The sequence below is a fragment of the Strix uralensis genome, chromosome 3 (genome assembly GCF_047716275.1).
Source record: "Strix uralensis isolate ZFMK-TIS-50842 chromosome 3, bStrUra1, whole genome shotgun sequence".
Classification (NCBI taxonomy): Eukaryota; Metazoa; Chordata; class Aves; order Strigiformes; family Strigidae; genus Strix; species Strix uralensis.
Genome location: NC_133974.1, coordinates 95,971,981 through 95,995,886, shown reverse-complemented (window position 1 = coordinate 95,995,886; position 23,906 = coordinate 95,971,981). Strand labels below are relative to the sequence as shown.

General features: G+C 42.0%; 1 protein-coding gene across 5 annotated transcripts in view; it reads right to left on the bottom strand.

The window, feature by feature from the left end:
- The window catches only part of DAAM2 (dishevelled associated activator of morphogenesis 2), a 235,247-nt gene that overhangs the window by 28,152 nt on the left and 183,189 nt on the right, over positions 1–23,906 (bottom strand). For 4 of the 5 annotated variants that reach the window (XM_074863489.1, XM_074863488.1, XM_074863490.1 and 1 more), the window contains 5 exons: positions 23,545–23,729; positions 22,269–22,586; positions 15,259–15,366; positions 12,473–12,505; positions 8,164–8,270 (listed from right to left, as the gene is read on the bottom strand). In XM_074863489.1, the coding sequence (XP_074719590.1) occupies positions 8,164–8,270; positions 12,473–12,505; positions 15,259–15,366; positions 22,269–22,586; positions 23,545–23,729 (751 nt within the window). The remainder of the gene's footprint in view (positions 1–8,163; positions 8,271–12,472; positions 12,506–15,258; positions 15,367–22,268; positions 22,587–23,544; positions 23,730–23,906) is intronic. The other variant, XM_074863492.1, reaches the window with a different exon arrangement.

Genomic DNA, 23,906 nt, shown 5'->3' with positions numbered 1-23,906 from the left:
CACTCTCCTTCCCACATACTCCTGTTCATCTGTGTGTCAGTCACATCAGTCACAATAAAACACAGAATGAATAAAAAAAACTCTCAGGGTCTCCACCTGAAATCCAGGGCAGATCAGGAGGAGTCAAAATCTGTGATTATTGAGAGGTTGTTTGATAGATTACATGAAATGAACTTGGTGGTTCTCAGTGCAGATGTCAACGAAGAAATGCACAAGTGACAAATTCTACTCCACCACCCCCAACCTATGGCACCCTCATCAGTCATTTCAGGAGACCAAATGAACCATAAAGGAAAGGCCATCTGCAAGAAAATCTCAATTTTGGGACTGAAACAGAAAAGTGTGAAAAGAAATATTTGAGGAGTGAAGTTTGCAGTCTCCATGGACCTTTTACAATCAATATAATTAATTAACATCAGAAAGAGAAAATGCAAATATAAATGACAGACTGATGCATGAGGCAGAATGTTTATGTTTTCCGTGCGAAGAAATTCCATGTTGAAATTTCACATTGCTATTGACATTTGGATAGAATCATATTTTTGGAACTAGGTAAAAGCAAAAGAAAGAGCTTTATTTTTACAGACAGGAAATATTACTAAATCTAAGACAATTAAAACATTTTAATATTGCCCAATATAGCCAACAGCTGGAAACTAAAATATGAATCAGCAGACATTCAAAAACTTTTAAATATTACAGGTCTGAACTAATTGCTCTCACTCTCTTAGCTGGTCATCGTGTCTGCTTTTGACAAGGAGGGCAAACTGATACCAGCTAAGTAAGGTAAAGCTATTGAACTTCCAGAAAAGCTACATAATTGGGCCACGCTTGGATGAGATATAAGGATTACAAGTTTTACAATGACAAGGCTGGAAACTTTTCACTTTAGGTCATCAGCTTAACTCGGGATCAAAGCAACAAACCTGAGTACATGGGGTTCTGCAGAAAGCTCTACAGTCTCAATCAGAAAAATGAAGGGTTTCTTTTGGCTTTAACAATCACCAATTGTAAAGTCCATGGTTGTGTGACCCTGAACTGATCAAACCCTGTGACCACGTCAAGGCTGAGAAGCATATTGGTCAGTGTGGGCCTGACTCCTAGCAGACACATACACACATGCCCAGACAATTTGGTGCCTGCGGTTTTTGAAAGTGCTACATTTTGTTGGTCACATTCCCTTCAGAGAGCACCTTTACATTTTCTAGAATCTGGAGTCCACAGATTAACTGTCTTGTAACACAGGCACACAGTCTGTCAGAGAGGCCTCAATAAGCCAACCCATGAACACCAGGGTAGGGATTTTTTTGTTGCTACTTTCACTGAGAATAAAAAGAATGAGGGCAGGTTTCATGGATTTTCTATGCAAATAACTTGAGCAATTACTACACTGAGCACCCCATTACACAGTGCAAATACCTCTGTGTGTGTTTGGGGATGCAGTAAACGGGACCAGATAGACAGGTCTAAGGTATGTCAACACAACAGAAGTGTAGCGTGTATTATTGCTGATCTTGCTGTTCCGTCCAGGAGTCCGAGGACTTCAAACTCCAAGCTCCTCTGTTTGCTGCCATTCGTCAGCACTAAATACACTTGAAAACATCTTCTGTTCAAAAATAATGGAGAGCCCCAAGGACAGACAGTTATACAAACACTGAGTTCTTGGATGATCCTGTGCCCTGCCATCAGCAGAAAAACATCTGGCTTGAATGGTTTAGCCCACAGTAGAGAGGAGCAGAAATCTTGCCAGCCCCCTGCTGAGAAGCAGTTTAACTTAGTCACTTACAGGCCTGTAACAGGGTCATGGTGCCTGCAGATGTGCATCCTAGATTATTACCAATCCAATTACAAGTACAGAAGGATTTACAGTGAAACAATCTTACTCTTCCAAAGTGGGCCTGTTCCTCTTCTGGGGCAGGAGGCATTTCAAGAGCTGTAAGCAGCAACAGCACAAACCGGGGATCTTCCCACTTAAAAACTGGCTGAATAACTGGCCAAAGAATTGTTAATCAAGTGATTCTTCTTGTATTTTCAAAAGCCATACCCAGCCATGCAGTAGATCTTAAAGATGGCCAGCAGTAACGTGAAACAGATGTGCTGCTTTTAAACAGAAACAGGTGAACTGATTAAAGAGGAACCTAAAGCAGATGCGTAAAATCTTTCCATTTAGAACCAAGTAGAGGCATCCCTCAGACCCTAAAATTCATATGGGACAGACAGCAAATCAAAGTGGAATTATGGCCCAAAAATTTACACTACAGAAATTACATTTCAGTATCTATTGGAGAGTCTTCAATGACTTTCTTACAAGCTTTGCAGATCTAGACACTCTTCCTCTAGCTGCTGGAAACAACTCCATTCAGAACAGTATATGATTCAAGCTGTATTCTCTCTGTCTTACACCACCAAATCATGGATCCTGTCATCAGAACTGAGGAAGTAAATGTGACCAGAAGAAAACACGGTGCCCCTTTCCTCAGCTGCAGCACATTCATTCACAGCACACATATTGACTGTTTTTGTTCAACAGCAGCCTAACACTGGTCAGATGAGGAAGGAAAAGGATCTTTACTGAGAATACTCCCTCCTTCTTCCCTCACCCGTACATCTGGTGGCAGCGTATGGAAGTCCAACTGCTTGAGTCATCTTCAAGCAATGTTAAAGCTCAAAAAGTACCAAATAACTTCTGATATGGTACTTAGCTTGCCTCCCTCTATCCCCTCCGGCTTCATAAATAATCTCTATTGACTCTGCAGAGTAATTCATCACTAATCTCCCCAGGACACCTCGGCTGATTTAACACCAGCCTCACTTGCAGACATCAAGTGGTTTATTGTTTCGTCCTCTTGGAGAAAGCCGTCAGCCTGACTCTGAACATGTCTGGGAGACATGTTGGAGTTTTACATCAACTTCCCTTACAGACATCCAGTGCTCACTTATTTTTCCTCCTTAAATATACCCATTGATTTAACTCACTGTAAACTCCCCCCTTTATTCCTCCCTCCCATGGATCAAAGCAGAATACTTGTTGCTCATTAACTATCTCCCCCTCAGAGGAAAAAGTGAGTTACTCCATGGGCTTGTTCCTTGGATCTTGCTTAGCTTTTGAGAAAGAAGCATGCTTGCCCACCACCACAGAACCTGGACTTTTGTTGCAGCTATATTAAGCTCCCATGCCACAGGGATCATAATCTCATTCTTTTTATCTTGAAGGGTATTAATATCATGTATTAAGGCCATTTTCTACTTCAAACTGAACTGAACCACAGCGTTTCCAAAAGATGTGAATAGTAGTAGCTGTGACAGTGAGAGGCACTGACTGATACTTAGCAGCATCCTAAGGCCAGTTTGTATAGCTCACCCAAATCTTAGCTTTTACTGACTGCAGAATTCTCCATCTCCACAACTCATTTCACACAGGCTACTAGTCAATTCACTCCCAAACTTTGTGACCGGGACATAAGCCTTGTCTAACTCCTGAACTCTCCTAAGACTCTGCAAAACAGCCAAGCTGCAGGCTGTTAAATATCTATGTTTTGGCAATATTCATTGTCACTACCCCATAAAGGCAGGAAAAGGAGATGTCTCCCTCTCTTAGAAGAAGCATTCAGGAGTCAGGCTGGTCTAACTGCATGTTCACTCAGAAGACAGAAAGATGCAGCCACTCTTTTCACATCCTGCCAACTCATCTCATCAGTGAAGAAGACAGTGCCTTAACCTTTTGGGGACACCAGCTGGGACATTTTACCAGGTACCTCTTACACCATTGTATCAACATGTGAAAAAATTCATCAATGCCTTTTCAGCACTTCACTGTGAATGTATTGTGCCAAGTGCATAAAGAATCAGGCTTTTATTTTCTTTTCCTCCTTCAGCAAAAGCTCACAAGTGACCAAACTACTTTGCATTCAAATACTCTCAATTTCCTACCAAGAAGGATCCGGAGATGGCTGTCTTCCTAAGCCAAGAAGAGCAAAGCATGGCCAAACTTGGGAATCCCCAAATTACAGTGATATTGATGAGGCAGTGGTTCATCTTTTATCACAACCCTACCTACTGCTTCCTAGTTGTGATCTAACACAGGATGGCACTGACTGATATGTTCAGTTTAACCTTGGGGTTTACCATACTCAGAATAGCAGAGGAAGCCATTTATTGTGGACCTTAACTTAAAAACAGAAAATCTCTCCAGGAACCCAGGAGGCACTGTTTATTGCCTAGTGTTTTCCAAGGCAGCACACTGAAGAACTGAACTGCTGAGTCCAATGAGGTGTTTCTGTATCAAGATATGATCTGTACTCCAAAATAACAAACTGCATGGAATCTACCTTGAAATAAGGGTGAACACTGTATTGTCACATGGCAGAAAGGCACACGGGGACTGGGGGCACAGCAGAGGCAGCACACGGAGACTGACAGTGGCTGAATAGCTTGTCCTCTTAATGTCTGAACTGAAAGGGTTTAGAAGCACTGAGGAGGCACAATTATGTGAGAGAAATACTTGGTCTCTTTAGTATTCTGGTTGGAAATGCTGCACAAGTCCTTTATCTTCTCCCTTATTGATAGATGTTTGAATTGACAGTCATGAAAGCCACAAACATTTGATAGAGCTGCCTGCTAGTATCTAGTATCTGTCATATTCACATTTAAAACTATTTTAAGTTATTTTTGTGTAGTCAGATTCTGCTTTCTGCTACTACTGGTTTTATGACATTTTGCTAGCACTCCTGCTGTTTTCAGCCTCTTGAGAGGGTTACTGCTGTCTAGCTGGGCCACAGAAATAACAAACACATCTCAGAAGAACACTGACATAATGATTTTGATGGAATTCATGCAAAATAACTTGCACAAAAATGTTCCATAAGTGTATGTTCAGCTGCCTTCTGAATAATGTGTCTCAGAACTGGACCTCTCCAGAGCATTTCACAGAACAAGACAGTAAACGATACATGTCTGAGACATGTTCTGCAAGGACCATTTTATATTCTGCAAGAACATTTAAAGATATGGTACAACAAAAACACTAGAACAGCAACAGTACTACCCGTTACTTAAGTAATGGAGGCAGGGAGAATCCATACTGGTGAGAGAGGTCAGAGAAATTTCCAGCTGCTATGTGAAAGCAGGGAAACACAGGGATCTGGGATGACTCTTCCAGACCACACAAGTCTGACAGTAAATCTTCAGCCTGGTGGAAATTGAAGACATCAGGAAATTCATGAGGGATAGCAGATTTCCAGTGTGACAGAAATAACTGTATGTTGGAAACACCATTAAGAAAGCCAGATTTGAAGCTGGTGGGCGCCTGGACTCACCACAGACAGATGGTTCCATGTCCTGGTTGAATTATGGCCTACTGGAAATACTGTGAGATAAACAGATCTTGTGCCTATTCAAACCTTTACAGTTGGCCTATGGGACAAACTTCATTTTGGAACCATCAGACCATCAGACTCCATTAAACAAGGACAATTACATCCTTCCACTGCAGGAAAACTGAAAGATACTGCTATCAACTAATTGAAATAGAGCTTTTTTGATGAAAATAGAGATGAGAATGGGGAGCAAGGCTTATGAATCTGTTAATTGTCAGCAAAAATCAACTAGCAATTCAATTTTCATCTCTTTTCAGTCTACCATGCTCCAGTCTCTCTGCAAAAGAGAGCAAGAGACATCTATTTCTCACTCTAGCTAGGTTTTGGCTTGTTGGATCATATGAAATATGAGCTCTGCCTGACCCCTTCTAACACCGTGTTAGTAAAACAAAAACATTTGAGTAGTGGAGGGAAAGAAAACCCAACCCATGGAGCTATTTTACTTTAAAGGACACGACAGTTTAGTGTAAACAAAGGGGGAATAAACTACAGGGATATATGCACAGTAAGAGTCAATTGGAAACAGCTGTTGGCAGATACTATGGCAACCCAAAAGCTGGGGCTGCAGCTCAGGGCTGCACAAACTCTCTTTGTTTGTCACCAGTTTTAAATCCCCTCTCATTGCACATGTGTGCACACCCACATGCACACATGTGTAAGGTGTGCTGCAGGAGCAGCAAGGGCATGGCAGCAGCCAGGGATGATTCAGCTGGGAGCATCTCTCCTTCAGGGTTTAACCTAAAGGAGAAAGAAGTGGCATAATGAAAAAAATCTGCAAAGGGGTCATAAAACCCTTTCAATTATCATCTGCAGCCCATCCTCCCAACTGCTGTCTTTAGTAATAGAATCATATAAACCCAAAGAGCAGAAAAAGGCATGAATGTACAGGTGCCATTTTAGTTCCCAAAGATTGTTGCTTTTCTAGTTGCATTTAAAAGGGAAGTTTGGGGAGGAATAGCAATCCAGGGCCAAGCTGTAAGGTATTTCTGATATCCTGGGTGTAAGACTGTTACAAACATTAAATGATCTAAGCCAGTGATAGCTCTGGTGACTGGTGTTTCCCATAGCACAGCACAGTAAAGTTAACAGAACACAACGCAAACTGGAAGGCTCCTTAGGGACAGCGAGATCAGTCTCCAAATCTCTGTCATCCATCTTAGGCCTTCTAACAGTAAGACCAGGATATTTCCTAGTGGAGGAGTTGACAGTCACAAAACCCAGCTTTTCACCTCTGGTCTGAGTCCAGACTAGCAGCTTGAGGTGGATTGGCTTCACAGCACACTTGGAGCAAACACACACTGTGTACCATGAAGTGCAAGGTTCATGCTTCAGTGACACTTTGCTGGAGGCAGCAGAAGGGAAAACAAACTACAGAGACTGTCCTTTCTCTCTCTCACCATTTACAGAGGATTCCCCTCAGGTAAGAATGGGCCAGACTTGCACAGCAGCAGAGGTGAATACTGAAAAACATGTACTGCTGCCATCCATGCTGCTTTTGTTTTGGAGATGGAAGATCTTTACAAATAAGTATCTAGTGTCATACTAAGTCATGGACCACTTTCCTGCATCCTCCTCAACCCAGCCACCTGCACACATTATGTTACCACTTCTAGGAAATGTTCCACCTGCTTACACGAGTTAATCTGAACCCTAGACACAATTTAGCAGGTCTGTCAAACAGCATGAAAATCCTGTTGCCCCTATGCCTCCCCATTCCTCTGCCCCAGCCTGCAGTCAGCTGCCAACACCAGCAAAGACATGTGTTGGCAACTGCTGCAGAGAGAAATGTAAGCCCTTCCTCATTGCTGGTTTGGATGGTGGGGGTCCTGCTGACATGCAGGGTAATGCCACATAAATAGCATAATGAGAGCCTCCATGAGTTTCACTAAGCAATGGAAAGAACTCACTCCAGTCCTGGTGGTCTGGCCGCAGATTTGCTTTTAACTGTTAGCTTGCTAGAGCAGACAAGCAATCACATCCATATGAACCTGCATTTTCTACTTATCAGCGGAACAGTTTTATTGCTCAGTACTGCCACAGCTTTCTGAGGTTCTGTCTCCAGCCCTACTGTTCCTCCTCTGGTAGGAAAGGAAACTTTCTTAGGTGGATCAGTGTCTGCACAAATTTGGTATTTAGTGACAGACGTCCAGCCCAGTACTCATGTTGGTAGAAAGACATGAAAAGCATATAGAGGGCCCAGATGTCACATCAGTTGAAGGCAACAGTCACTGCAGGAGCACGCAAAAGCAACTCTTGGCTATCAGAACTTAATGTACAAATACAAGACCTAGTTCTTGAATATATCTTCTTACATTTACCACTCTTCTCACTGAGAGTCAAAAATGACAAAGATGAACATCACTCTCAGATCTGCTGTATTCCAGGGAGATGTTCAGAGCAACATTTAGAAAGAAACATACAGAACAGAGACAAATGACAGACACAGAACATGGGAGATGTCACTCAAAGTGAGGTGCAAGCACTGCCAAAGAGCTGCTTTCATCTACCCATGAGTACTGATAGTTTGCTGGTGATGAGTCTTGAGATACATCCTGGTGTTTATCTGTTTAACACACAAAATGTGTGTACGAATACATTTATTAAGCAAGCTAACATTTCAGAGAGATATCCTTTTATGACACTGCAAGAGAGGTTTCTCTGAAGCTCTGCAGGTATTAGACAGCAGGTCTAGCTGGGAAAGGAGACATGTCCATTTGTTTAATTCCATCCCCTCTTGCCTCTACATTGACCATGGCATACCCTGTGAGCTAAGGCTTAGCACACTTACTTGGAAAGGAGAATGACACAATTCTGGGCCCTCCGGCCATCAATCACAGAGAGCTCTTTCACCTTTCGTGTGGAGAGGTAAAGGTCTTCTGTTGAACCCATCTCTTTCTGCATGTAATTCAAAAGGGAGGGAAAACAATCAGTATTATGTTTCTCATGCAAGACTGAAAGACTTAGCTGAGTGTAATGAACAAAACCCATTCCAACCTGGGAAAATCCACCCATGCAGTGAGAAAAGGAGACAGGAAGGGTGGAAAACAGGTAGGTACATCCTGTATTACTAGACAAACAGAAGTCATTCATTACCACCTATGAGATCATTTTTCCAAATACTGGACCTGATTCTGACCTATCAGAGTCACTCTACCAACAGTTATGTTAATGTGCAAAACTGGCATGACAGGAAAATCAGGCACATTATGGTAAAGCCCACTGGTGTCACAGTATATCCTTCAGCAGATGCCTCCTGCAGGGATTACACAGGATTCTTGAAAGGCTACAGAGCAATCAGGAAAAATCCTTCCATCATCTCTTAAGGCTGCCAGTGGACCAATCCAATCCATATTATATGAGAGATGCAAACAGTAGGGCAAGATGGCATTTATCTTATTAAATGTATCTTACTAAATGGTCAACATCTACACCTGAACTAGTCTATCTTTTTAAAATTAATTACATACAGAAACCACCCTTTTTCAAAGTTTTCTGTATATCCCCATTGCCAAACTCATCACCTGGAAAAAAACCTGGAAAATCCCTGTCCAAAATGTTTGTCACAGCACACAGAGAGAAACTATTTGCAAACCCAGTCTGACATCCAGAAATCTTTGTCTCCTTGTCCTGCCTACACACCTGAGTAATGGGATTTGTTTCACTTCCAGAGATTGGCTTTCTGTAGTTCTGAATATCTTTTAACACCATTGCTTAAAGAGAAGTAGAGGTAATATTAAAGGTGTTAATCCTGGATAATAGCTCTCTAGTTACCAACAGAGAAGAGGGAATTGGAAACAGGACAGTTCTTATTTTCCCAGCTAACTGCTGCTAGAACCTCTTCAAAAATGCCTTTCCATGATATCCATATTGTCATGCCTTGACATTTTGAGATTTACCAGTATAAACTAGCTTTGAATGCATCCATCAAATTAGCTACAGGACTTCTTTCTTAGGTCATAACAGCAAGCACGCTGAGTCAGATCAAAAGGTCCATCTACCCCAGTATCCTGTCCCTGAGAGTGGTCAACAGCAGATACACAAGGAAAAGTGTAAGATCACAGCAAGCAGTGGTGTTCACAGAAGTCATTCCCAGGACTCAAGGTTCTGCAGTTCAAGGCGTACTTATATTAGCACAACTAATCTGCTCCAGAGATTTTGACACCCAAGTATTTGAGAGTTAAATGTAAATCATAGATTCATATTGCTAGTTGTCATTTGAGTTCTTGGTACAATCAGCTACAACGAGCCTCTGTTGTTCCTGGATATAAAAAGGATTCATACAACCATGTCCAAATGTGCTGCAATGAGCCATCACCAATACTGAGCGGCATTTATAAACAGGTACAATGCACCAGCTGAAGACGTGCACACAATACTTCTGCTGGATGTGCCCAAAGTGTCTAGCTTGGCCGAAAAAAATTGCAACGTTACTCAATACATCAGATAGTGTTTCCAGAAAAGGAAAAATTGGGCATTGGGCAAGTTTATTATTTCTGAGACAATAACGAACAATAGCAAAAAGCAGGGCACTACCAGTATAATACGGCATGTAGAGATGTCAAAGCTTTCCTGAGTTTCCTCAGTTTGTGAGGAGGAAGACAGAAGAACGGGAAGATAGGCAGCTGTTGAAGTTGACAAAGCTACTTGGTCTATGCTCTCGGTTTAAAAGCTTCACTGTCCCTCACTAGCTAAAGTTTGCAGACAAGGACACCTGCTTAGCGTTAACCAGCACCCATCCCAAGGACAAAGACAAATTGTTTCAGGGTTTGGCAGTGTATGTGGAGTGGGCGTTTAGACAGTTTCCCCTAAAGCCATGCAGCAGGGATTTGTATAATAGTCTCCATGCCATTTCCAATTTCCCAACCCACAAGGTTCAACACAGATGAATAATTTGAACTATTCAGATGTGGCTCACTCCTTGGTCATAAGGAGTGGACTAGTCTCATCTAAAAATATATTCTCTTCAACTCATATTGAGGAGATATTTATAGATACTTGGAGTTGTGTGTAAGCAAAAGCAGATGAAGCCTCAGGTTTTTCCAAAGCCAGATTGCAAGTTTAGTTGAGGGAAAACAGATTGCGTATGGACTATCTGCATTTTCTTAGACACAGAAAAAGAGGAGCAAGGGGGCAGCAGTGATTAGCTTTTGTGAGATAGGCCAAGCACACAAAGCAAGAATAGTTGGAGCTGTTATCAACCTGACACACAGGATCCCTAAGTTTTATTCCATCAATCTTTACCAACTTTCCATCTGGGTGTGAGAGACTGAAATGCCCTATGACTGCCTCAAAGCTTGCTTGTGTCTGTGCAAACCTCCAAGAGAAGCTGCTGCGGCCTGTGAATTGGTCTGGGGGATGTCACCCAGAGAAGCAGGAGTGTATTGAAGGATGTACCCCCCCACTTCCTCGCGGTTGCATTGTCCGGACTCTTTAGACAAGACTCAAAGGGGCAGAGGTGTGCTGAGTTGCCCCATCCTGTAGCCATTTGTGGCCCTATTGTGTAGGCCAGACCCCATACATGCATTGCTAGTGAACTGACAAGAGGCAAAGGTTCCTGCCCTGAAGCCAGATGCAACAAAACCTGTTGGACCAGAGTAAAAAAAAAACTAAAGGCGAGCAGATATGTCAATCAGCAGATACGATGAACTTAAAAATGCAGCAGAAAATTTTCTCATTGTGCATCTACCACTGAAGCTTGATTCGTGTGCACCCACCACCGAAGAACTGAAGACTGAGGACCAACGGGATGCCGCTGGATCCATAGTGGTGACTATTCTTGCAGCCCTATCCCGCATCCTTGCTTTATTTCTGCCTTTTCCTTCCATTCTGTCCTATCACTACCCCTCTTCACTTCTTTAATAATAAAATCCTGGTTTGGGTATACGGCATTTGACCTCGTTTGTGTCTTAATCTCGCTCTTGGGATCATATCGAAACCTCCCCCGACATTGGATGGGGACACTGGGATAACATTATGTTATGTGCTTCAAAGAGTATTTCAGATTTGAGACTTGAATTGCAAATTCAAAAATCAACTAAAATTTCAGTACTGGAAAGACTAGACATGTGGAATGTGTTTATCATATTGCTGCCCTGTTTCAAATACAGTTTGATTTTGGTTAGCTGCAAAACTTGTGGTCTGGTACCATGGCAGCACCCTAGGTTCTAGTAATTATCCATACTTTAGGGAACTATTTCTCCCATATTGACTTGTTTCATGGTGCGCACTGCCATGATGAATGCCAGTAAGAGACCCAGAGCCATGTATTAGCCTTACCCAGTGGCAGAGGTCCTGACTAGATTTTCCAAATACAGTTCCCTGAGGGCTCATGGTGAGGACAACTTTCTTCTGAAGCCACCAGAGACATTTGTGATAACATCTGAACAACCCGCTTCCCAAAAGTGTTGCTAAGAATTTTGCTGAAGATGATGAATAAATTGTGAGGTAGCCAGTTTGAAGACATGTGGGCAGTCTGATATCTCTACTTCATCTAAATGCCATTTCAGTCTTGTGCTGAACTTTCTGAGGGCTTTAGCAGTCTGAAATTAAGTAGGCTTTCCTCCAGTCTAATACTTCTGCTCCTCAGCTGGCACAAATCCTTCTGCCCAACCAAAGTTCCTTCCAGTTCTACAGAAAGATTTTCTTTATCAGAAAGTCTGTGGCTAGTGAATACATCTGGAGACTTCAGTACTGTCCAAAGCAGATGGACCACAGACGGGAACAGTGGGAGTGAAGGCTCCTGAGAGCCCCTTTTATTATCTATTAGAGAGACTATTACTTTGGTTAAGGAAGAGTTCATGTTCACTTTCTACTTTGTCTCTGGTCTTTTTCCTCAGGATCATCAAAAAGGGGACTACAGACTCCAGCAGAAACCACAGCGAGGTTATAGCAAAATAAAAGAACAGGAACTACTTCCTATCACAGAGCTAATACAACTAAAGGGGTTTTTTGTACCACCTTCCCCACCCAGGAAGCAGAGGTGCAAGGGCATATGAAAGAGTAGCATGAGATGAGTCATGACCCCATAAAGGCATGGTGCAGGTCTTCACCTTCCCACACACTTGCAAGAGGATCAGGAGGCAGACAATGATACTCACCTGCTTACAGGAGGAGGGGTTAGTTAGCAGATCCTATGCAGACAGCAGCCGCAAGTAACGAAGAAGGAAACATGCCAAAAATTAGTCACAGAGAAAGATATCAAGTTTAACGAGGCAGCTGAATTTAGACACACACTGTTTTCTAAGAGAATAAAATGCTTAGCAAGTAATACTGGCCCAGATGGTTCAAAGGTATTTCAGCATTTCTTTGCATATTTTAAATTAGCAGATGTTGGGGAACTAAGAGTTCTAGGTCTTTTCTGCAAAGAATAAATTCAGCCTCCAAAGGTCTTGAAACATTAGCTAGGATAAAGCTTAAATACCTTTACAAATCTAGTCCGGAGCCTTACTGAAAGAACTGCCAAGGTTAAAATTTGAGAGCCAGTTCTCCTCTCCTGATGCACAGGCACAGTTTGCCATTATTAGTAAAAAGTTGTTTCAACAGCACGTTATACCCTTTAACAACTTAGAGGCAAGTATTTTGAAAGCACTCTGTAACCACCAAAGACTTACAGCACTACTGGGTGACAGACACCAACTATTTCACAACATATTCCGTACTCCAGGAAAACACTAGATATACTGAATCAAAAGGTCAAAAGACAAGTGTAAAATTTCTTGGTCCAGAATTCTGTACACTAGACAATTCTGCTTTCCCTCATAGCCACCCAAAATGATATACTGGGCCAGAGAGAGGAGAAGAGACCCTTTGTCATTAAGAAAATGAAGAAGAAAGAAAATATGTTTAATGTAAATGAAACTGGAAAAAATATGAAGATCATGTTAATAACAGCAAAGAAATAAATGTCTTTATCTGTACTCATTCAACATTTCAGATGCAAAAGAGCAGGGCTTTGCATTGACATTTTTCTTTACAGACATTTGGATGAAGTTTAGAAGTCACAAACCCAGGGTAAACACATACTTGGCCAGAGTGGAGTATTTCCAAAAATAAAAGAGGAGAAAAGACTAAGTGTGAATCAACTGGAAAAGTTCTCATACGCTTTTGATTCAAAAGCAACTTTGGTTGCCTGGTCTTTAAAAAAAACCAAAAACTGATGAGGACTTGTTGATTGGAATCCAGTTCACACTGAAGTGAGTATGGATGAAAAAGAAAGCATCACGTAAAGTAATAACAATGGGATATTTAAGAGGAAAAAAACCCAACCAAAACCCTCAACAAAAGCTGGACAAGCAGCAATACACCTAACTACACAAAAATACGGGTAGCTTACATAAGTGATTCTCTAGTGTCTGGAGCCACTGTCATAAAGTGTGTTTAATGAGGATGGAAGAGAACTGTTCTGAGACCCATGGAGGTCACTTGAGATGATGGCTCCATTCCAGTGGGCAGGGGTAAGGGTCAGGTTAGTTTACAGTTGAATAGGCCAAGCTGCTTTTCAGTAATTGGTAACACAGCCATAAGTACTATGATTCTAACTGAGAGTCGGCAGACCAGGACAGCTCTGGCTTTGGATTTTGGGACCCAAAGGAAGCAAGGTTTTGCAAGGGCATTTCTAGTGAGGAAGCTGCGATGTTTGCACCTGAAACATTGAAATGGCACCCTAATGCTGCAATGGCTACTTGTGCACAGATGACAGCCTGGCTACTTGTAAAACAACTGGGAGCTCACCACCATAGCTAAGCTGTTGGCACAGGGTCTAAATCCAATCTTGTAACAGCACTGAAGTTTCATGTGCCTTTCTTCCCCTGTGTGAATTAAATTCTTGTTTCAGGGAATGGGATTTGCAGAAAGAGTGAGGGACCTACTGAAACAGCAACAGCTATTTGCAGGAGCAGAATGAGAAATGAAACCTCATCATGCAATGGGTAACATTACATTCTTCACAGTTGAAGTTGGGATGCGTATCTATGTGGCTGTGAGCTATTAAATCGGAAGAGTTATTCATTATGTTTACTGGATTAGATAGAAAAATGAGCGAGAAAAGGGAACAGACGGAAAGTCCAAAGACAAGGGGTTGGTTTGTTAGTTTTAAGGTACTGAATAAGTTAATGAAGCAGTCATCGTCACTGTAAGGCTTAATCGTAAAGGCTCCTTATGGCAATCATGTCTGTGTCTTTTCCTAAAACTTCAGAGCAATGACCCAATTCTGCAGAGTACAAAAGATTGAATTTCTCCAAACATATTGCAAAAGCAAAGGAAAGCTGGAGGAGTTCAGTGAGTGCAAGCACAATCCCTCTACTGCTTAGTCTCATTCAGCAGAGACAGACAGATTGAAGGTGACTTGCTTTCCAAAGAGGAGGAAAAAAAGACATTCTAATAAATGGCTGCTGTTAAAGTATGCCATTTGTGTTATAATCTGTAATTCAGACAGTTTCTGTCACCTAGCCAGTTAGGTCAGTTGGCTGTTTAAGAAAAAATAGGCAAAGTGAAAGACAGCTAATTCAGTCACCTTGCTCAGTACTTGGGCAACTATGGACTTTTCCTCTGGATGAATGGGAGAAATAGAAAGATGGATATCAAGCATGAATGTAAAGCTCAGGAGCTTTTGAAAGCCAGTGCCTGCTGAGATCAAATAGAGCATTACCTGTTGGGAGCTGTTTCTGAAAGCTGCCCATTAGTATAAAGTATGTAAAAACCAGAAGTTTATACTCTGCCCTATATGTTCTCCCTGCTTCTTTTGGTCTTGTGATTTTTTGAATGGTGGCAGAGCAGCAAGTGATGCAGCCTGAATGCAGGTGGACCAGGGCCCAAATCACCGTCATGTGTTCTTTCCTCCTCCAGAAACTCAAGGAAGACAAGGTGTGGAAGAGTTCACCCCTACCTGGTGTCTCTGATATGCGGAGAACATCTTTTCAAAATCTTCTAGATCCAGCACCTTGAATGCCTTTAAATCATCAATCTCATTCCAGATCGTGCCATGGATCCTCTCCTGAAAGAAAAGGTCATGTTTAATGAGGTTGCAAAAGCTTTTAGCTAAGAACATCCAATTCCATTTGGACAGATCATACTCTCCTGCTCACTGGCCATTTTCCTGTATCCTATTGCTGTTATTTTAGAGAGCACGCTTCATTTCAAGAGTCAAAGGAGAAAAAAAATAGTGGGGTTTTTTTTGTTGTTTTTTTTTAAACACTGAGTATTTTGTATTTTTCATCACAGCAAGCCTCTGATGAAAGGGCACATTCCAAGACTAGCAGACCACATCTCAAGCAATATCCCTGATCCCACAGTACATTTCCTTTCAAGAGTGGCCATCTGTCCAACACAATGATTGTGGTCATGCTGGAAGAAGTGTTACCATCATGAGGAAAAAGCTTAGGAAGGGCACTGATGCATGACAAACCCCAGACACATCTTCCCTTCTGCAAATTTTGCCAGGTCCTGTTGTAAAGTCCAAAGGGTGTGTGGTTTTCATTCTGCCTGTCTGTGAAAGTAGTTTAAGATTTTATTTTATTTTACTTTTAAGGTTCTGAGTCTTTGAAGTCTAATTGTTTCCTATTACATGATCTCCCCTGTCTATATGAGTTGTTGACTCAGACACAAACTAGATCCCTGAAAGAGCATCGTCCACACTAACTGGAAATGTTCACAACCCAAGTGATACATTATCCTGAATGCCAGGGAATCCCAGCTGCCTGGCAGATGATTAGGCTGGAGAGAGACAGGTACAGACTCCTCCTCCAACTTTGCTGTCTACCAACCCTGGACCAAATAAACTCTTGTAGTTTATGGATTAGTCATCCTAATCAGCAGTCATCCTAAACTAGCAGAAGGTCTTAGGGTCTCCTACTGACATCCTCAGGACAGATGTCCTTGCTGGTAAAGAGGACACAAAGGTTGAACTACCTTCTCCTTCCTACTGACTGTTAAGGTGCATGTTGTGTGGGACAAGCTTTGGGTAACTACCCATCCAGAAAAGTAAAATTTGCTCTTCACACCTGACAATGTTGTCTTTCTGTTGATTTAGTTAATGAAGTGTACATTTATTGTACTTTAGTAACTGGAAAAATAAGGAAGGTGCTGATTAAAAGAAAAAGGAAATGGACAGAATGGATTGTAAAAAGACCTAAGCAAACTCCAGGACATGAAGAGCCAGCAGAACACTGATGCAGAGAAAGCCAGGAACAGCAAGCAATAGCAATGAAACCCTCACACAGGCTCCAGATCTGAAGTACCTGACTTGTACCTATGCAGCAAAGTGTGTTAACACTTCATTATCAGAACTAATTAGGAACAGGCTCTACTTCCCATTCACAGTCATCAAAAGAATGAGGGAAATGTGCTAAGCCACAAGGCTCAAGGAGCAAGGAAAAAACCTGATGGGAGGATGAAATGAGGGGGAAATAAAAGTGTGAAGTGTTCTGGAGGAAATTCCTGGCAGGGCAGACACTGTGGAGGAAAACCAACACCCTCCCCTCCAGAGGCAGCCTGTGAGTGCCTGAGGACAAGGAGGGGTGTCTGCAGTGCTGCAGTCCTATTTACAGTGAGAGCACACACTACTAGATGGGAGCAGCACCCATCTCTGAATAGGCTCACCAAAATCATTGTATCATTCCTTGCAATCAGTGTGGCTCTTCTTTCCATCGTAGGAAAACCATCATGACCATGTGACTATAACATGAAAAACGAGTTTGGGAGGCTCATCTCAGCCAAAGGAACAGGAGACAAAGTTATTTTTCATTTTATCCTAACCTTGGACTCTACTGCCAATCTTAGCCAGAAGCATCCAGGCAGAGCATTCATTCTCATTCAATTTCCAGGCTGGTTTTATAAACCTTGAATTATAAATCCTGAGGGATGTATTTGAACAGCAGGCCAGTTCTCTGAGTTCTTCACTGTTTCAGATTATCCCATTAAACACTGAAATAGAAGAATATTTCTTGATAGGAGCCAGTGGACATGACTTCAGGAACAGTCCTTAGTCTCAGGAGAGGTCCTTAAAGTCATCATTGGGATAGAGCCCTGAGCCAAAAAGCTATATGCTGTGTTTGGCAGAAGGCTGGATGTGACGCAAGAGACAGCTACTCATGAGAGTCTTGCCCATCTACCTGCCGGCTACAAAACTCTTATGGGACTGTAGTTTCCCCACAAATGGCAAGAACAGTGAAAATGTGCTACAGAACAGGCTAGTCTGAATGAATTGCAGAGGTGCCAGAACAGGCAGTTCTGAGACTCACAACGGAATTGCAGAGAGTAGTTCTCATCCATACTTGCCCAGAAAAACAATCCAAGGAAGTGAAAATTATTCTCATTTCAATTCAGATTCATTTGAAGACCCAGATTGAATCTGGTCCTGTACAGGATGGTTTATGCTACCCGTAGCAGAAAGACAAATTCCAAAGCAGCACCCATTGTAATGGTGTGCACAAACAGAACTTTGACCCAAGAAACCCAATATTAGTGCTTGAAAACCAAATGGGCTAATCCAGTCAAAGAAAAAATGAGGCAAGCAGAGGTATAAACAACCTTTGTTACACAAACCACTTGCAATGGGGCTGTTCCTTCTATAGATAGCCTAAGCTCTGCCCTTGAAAACTTTCATGTTGCTGCCAGATAATTTCCTACACTGAGCTCTTGCTACTCAGTTATGTATTAACTGGCTGATAGTTCCTTGTCATCAGCCAGTGAGACTGAGAGTTGTAAGAGAAACAGACTTGCATAATGTGGTTCCTATGATAAATGATTCCCTCAACACTATAAAAAATATTTACAGTCCCTAAATAACAATTTAAAAATAAAGTAAATTCTTTATTTCTTTTTTCGTTTTTTCTCTCTCCTTAAAAAAAAAAGAGAGGTTACTTCATCTGTAATACGCTTTTCTCCCCATATTTATTTAATTCATTCATTCTACAAGTCTTCCAAGATCTGTGGTTCCTTTGCTTTGCAAAGTCTTGGCCCCCTTTGAGAAGCAAATCCTATGAACTACATTTCCCAACCTCCTCTAGCAAAATGTTATTATCAGAACAAATATTGACAAGGCATTTGCTCCATCAAGGTGAGTTTTATGTTGCATTTAACAATTTTCTCACTGTAGTTGCCGCAGTTATGTCATTGCATTCATTGTAATGAAGCCCAGTTTGCTGAAAGACCTACCAAGATTAGAGAATGACAGTATTTCATGGAGCTACAAATCATATCAAGCTGTCCTCTGCTATATCCAACAGAGGATTTTATTTACCCTGAAAGATAATAGTGATACTCTGCAAGCCACCAAAGTCCATGATGTCTTAATAACCTCACAGCACGAGTGAAAACTTTGGGAAAGCCTTTTGTTTGTCCTGCAGGTCCAGAGAAACCATGAAAACTATGAGTGTTCTGTGAATACTGGAGCAGACAATCCTGTTTATTAGTAGGTTAATATTTGTAAAATAGTAGCCATCAAAAAGCCAAGCAACTTAAAATTTTAATTCATAATTTCATTATGAATCTGAAAAAGGGATATGAACAGAGTGCATCTTTCAAATCTCTCTCTTGATCCTTTCCTCAGTGTAAGAAAAATCCACTTTGAGCAAAAATTGTATTTCTGGCATGTTTGTTAATTAAGACAGCTGTTTTATCTCACTGTAGGACTAGGCACCACCAAGGCTATTATGAGTAGCTTCACACTGAGATTTTGTAGAAATCTTTTCATTAATTTTGAGTCTCTGGCAGCAGTCCTGCATCATTGTTTGCCATGCTCCTCAGGCTGCTTTTAGGAAGAAAGTTCCAGAAATCAGAATCATCAGTAACAATACAGAAATATTAAAAAAAAAAAAAATCAGTGTCAAAATTAACATTTTCTGTTTAAGTGATTCGTTTTTGGGGTTTTGGTAGTGGTTTTTTTAAAAAAAAAAATCCTATGTGAACTATGTAGAACAAATATGTTTCTTCTGAGACAATTTCACCCAGGTCTTTTCAGGGCCAGCTAAAGAAAGCCCCTTTCAGATCATCGACTTAAGAGTCATTATCAGCCTGATTCTTAATGGGAAGCTGCTTTTTCAGCCCTGAGATAACAAGCAGTACACTTGAAGGTTGACTTGATTTACACTGATAACTTCAAATCAGTATGGTTATATTTATTAAAGAGGTAATTATATTAATCCATACTTCCAGTGTGCTTTAAACCAGTCCATCATTTGGTTTAACCATAATTTCTGGTCCCTGATTGACCTTGGGTGGTGTGTAAAATTCAGATTGAGAGAGCACACTCCACTTGCTGTCCAGAAACAAAGAAAGGAATCTTTCCAGGATATTACAGTGGTTACATTGCAATATCTATTTCTTAAAAAACAGACATCCTTGGCACCAGCACTACTATAGTGCTGTATGAATGGAATTCACAGACAATGTTACAGTGCTGTATGAATGGAGCTGTGGTGTGGAAGGGCTTCATCAGAACTCAGCCCATCCATGCATCTAAATGGCTTTGCCACTGATCATCAGCTCACATCAAAGCTAGTACAAAATCTTTAATTCTCAAAGGAAATTAGCGGGTTGTTCGAGTTTACTTGTTAAAAGCACGAATACTTTCCAGTCAAACCTTCTTTTGCGGTGCCCATGGGAACTGTGAACAATCTGTTATTGTCAACTGCTAAGAGTTTGAATATATTTGGTCATTCTCCTAAGACCCAACAGCTCAGTCCTTTCCTTCCAAAGACAAAATCAGCATTAGGCAAAAAGGTGTCATATGAATTGCCCTGGAGAACAGCCTTGATTCTGCTACCAAGAAAGTACACTGCAGACAAATCTCTCTCAGCCAGCCCAATCCACAATCCTCTTGGCCTCTGTTGGCTTTCTCTCACTCTCTTGAGGTAGGCTGCATGGACAGAAAGGCGTTTGCTGTCATGTGGGCTGCCTCAGTCCTGGCATCATCTTCACACTTACTTAAGAAAACTTAGGGGAGATACTCTGTACTAACTTCTTTGTGTAGGATGGTCTAAACAGTATGCAGAGATACCGAAGAGCTGAATAACATATTTGACCTGGCTGCAGCCCTAAGTTTCTGTATGGCTCTGTTTCCAACACTGTGTCACCTCATCTAGCTGTTTTGCATGGTGCAGACATGCCTGTGCTCCTTGCTAACTAGATGAGTCTTTTAAAAAAGAAAAACATATACATGATGTCAGATGTATTTTTCATCAAAATGTTTTTGTGGGGAAAACTTGTATTCATGTGAACTGGAAGCTAAACACTACCGTGAACCACAATAATTCTATGTGTACTTCCAGGCCTCAGTTTCCCACGTTCAAAAACTCCAGATACGTTGCTCCCAGCCAGTCTGCTTGTTTCAAGTCTTCATTTGTTCAAGTATGGCTACTTTGACAGTTCGGCTGAACACCACAGAAGTGATGCAATGGTAACAAAAGGCAAGATGAGACCATCCAATCTACCCGTGACTTTGAATTCAGAGGATTCATATCCATGTGAACAGAAAGAAAGTGCCTGGTACTGAAGCAGGGAATCTAGGATAACTGATAAAGATGACTAAAATGTATCGCCTCCTCCAGCAGTCAGTGGAATCAATAATTCCATAACAAAGTGCAACCCAAATAACAAGGCAAGCCACCTGTGTCTGCACCACAACCTCTGCAGTTTTGCAGATACCTTAATGTTGAAACACTAACAGTGGCAAACATCCCAAAATGAAGCCCCCACCCTCTTATGACCCTTTTTCCAACTATTCTTCCTTCCTCAAAATAGCATCTTTTACCCACCTCACCACCCAGGTCTTCAATTTTATTAGCACAGCTGCCTTCACTCCTAACCAGAGGGCAGGATAAGCCTACAGTTCTGTACACTAAACAGAAACACCTGTGACTCTCTCTTTTTCATATACATTCATATATATACATATATTAGTTATTTCTTTTCTTCACAGCACTAAGTCCCACGTTCTGCAAAGGAAAATAAATCCCTGTCCTTACATTCTCTCCCACACCCCCCACGTGGCCTTGACAGACAAGCACAGACGGTGCAGCAAATTCACTTTATTTTAAAGAAAAGGAGAGAGGGGGAGAGAGAATTCTTGTGGCATTCCAGAGGTCCCTGGACGCTCATTCCAAATGCCGGAGTTGGGCCCTGGGTGAGTTTCAGTCTAAAAGAGAACCTGGGTTTCTAGGCAGCAGTCCAAACGCAACACAGACGCTTTTTTTCTTTCTAAATCAGTTAAAAAAAATAGGACCTAAAGAGAAGGGGAGGGTAGGGGGAAAAAAAGAAAATGAGAGAAGGAAAAGAAAGAAGTGGAGGGGAAAGAGAGGTAACCAAGGTAGCAGAAAATGAGTGCAACAGGAAGAATCCAAGTCCTCCGTTTTTATCGTCAATTTGAAGTTTTATTGCCAAGAGATAGAGTTGTAACCATGCAAGGAGAAGGGCAGCTTCCCTCACGGCTATGAACAAATGGTGAGGAGAATTAGGCCACCTTTCTTTCCTTGGTGATGTCTCCTGCCAGGGTAGAGAAGGCTGGTTTTGGAACTGGTTCTCACCATGTTTTGCCCACATTGGCTCTGGCCATCCTTTTCTGACACGCAAGTGAGGGCAGCTGTGGCACACCAGTCCTGGAGATGTTCAGCTCTGGCTTACATATTCAGTCCCACTACAGCTTTGCCTAACCAACAGCATGCCCAGATAGATCTACTGTAGCTCAATCTAACCAGCACCTTGGTCACCACAGGAGATATGCTGCACTGCTGGAGAACTGGGGAGACTCCCTCAAGACAGTTACTGACTCCTACTGATCTCAGCCCACAGAAAGCCACAATACCATTTGCTTCTTTCACCTTACACTTCATGGCATTAATCAACACCAAGTTATATTTAGAAAGCAAATTAATTGCTGAGACTACTGCAATTTCTTACCTCACTCAGCTTAGCCCAGTTGAAGGATTTCAGTGGGTGTGAAGGCTGTGGGATAGACTTCTTCTTCAGGCTGGTGCCACTGCTGCTGAAAGTGGTTGTTGAAGGGGGTGGCATCCCCATGCTGAAGAAAGGTGGTGCTCCTGGTGGGGGAGGAGGTCCTCCTGGAGGAGGTGGTGGAGCAGGAGGAGGGGGACAGCTGGAGAAAGGCAGAGGAGGTGGCAGTGGTGGCAAATTCTCAGATATGTGAGAAGAGGACAAAGCTAATGGGCCACCTGGAGGGGGGGGTGGGGGGGGTGGGAAGGAAATGCTGCCCCCTTGCTGGAAAATAAAAAACACACAGAAAAAGAAATCAAACAGTTTAAAAGGCATGATAACTCCATGTTGCCTGCTGATGTGATTTTATTACGAGTCTCAAAATATTTGATGTTTTCTTTAAAGCCTCCTGCACTCAAAGCCATGCAATAAAGGGAGGAATCTCAGCTTTCATTTAAGAGAAAGTTTCAAGCCCTTGAAGTTATGGAGAAGAGCTTGAAAAAAGGAACCATAAATGGCTCAGAAAAACAGAAAGCTAGTAAAAGAAGCCAAAATGTATTATTTTCTCCTTACATATGAAAAAAGAGAAAAGTTCAATCTTATGAACTTTTGAACTCCTGGGTTGTAAACCTTAGGGTTTGAAATACTGAATACCTGTCATTAGGCCCCACTAATGCAAAGTGGGAGAAGGAAGGAGGGAATGAATCTGCTTTCTGCAGTGTCTAACTTCTCAGGGTTGTGTCCTGGCGAGTTGAGACTCAGGCACACTGCCGGGACAGAAGGAGCAGCATGTAGGAGGGAGCAGATGCAAATGTCACTTCTGCAGAGCTGCAAGGCAGTACAGATGCTCTTGAAGCATGACAGGAATCCTGTTTCTTCACTAAATTTACTTTTGTATCTGGGAGATTTCTCTCTATTCCACTGAAATAACAACCAGGGCTACCCCACTCAGCAGTAAGAATTATGGCTGGAGGAGGACACATGTGCCTCAGCAGGTCCTGCAAGGAAGGTAGCTGAGGAGAAGAAATGGGGTAGCCCATGCATTATCCATTCTATACCACCAGCTCAGGGATTTCAGTCTCAGCTAAAAGCTGAGCAGCTTCTAAGTATTCATCTTTGTAGCTGGCTAGACAGACTCTCTCTGTACTGACCACAGAAAGTGTTTCACTCATAATGTGCTTTTGTCCATCATTCACTAGTTAGCAGGCTTTAAACAAGGATGGGAAGAGTCCCAGTCTCATACCGAGAACTCATTAAGTTGAGCCACCAGGTCGTTCATCTGGTCCCGGGTCTGGCGCAGCTCCAAGGATTCCTTCTGCAGCTTGTCCTTCATTTTGTTCAGTGTCTTCATCATTTCATCTTTCTCCTGGGTCTTTGTCTCACATTCCCGCTCCTTCTTCTCTAGCCTGCTCATCAGCTCGGCATGATCTAGGGGGAACAGGCAAGCGGGGCTGATGAAATAAAGCTCATGAACAGTCCCTGAAGAGATGCAGGTTATGCTGAAATAAAGCTGACAGTTCAACTGTGGAAGCATAACAAGAGTAGGAAAAAGAAAACAGTCTGACTGTCTTGACAGTGATCTTCAGTGATCAAGACAGCAATACC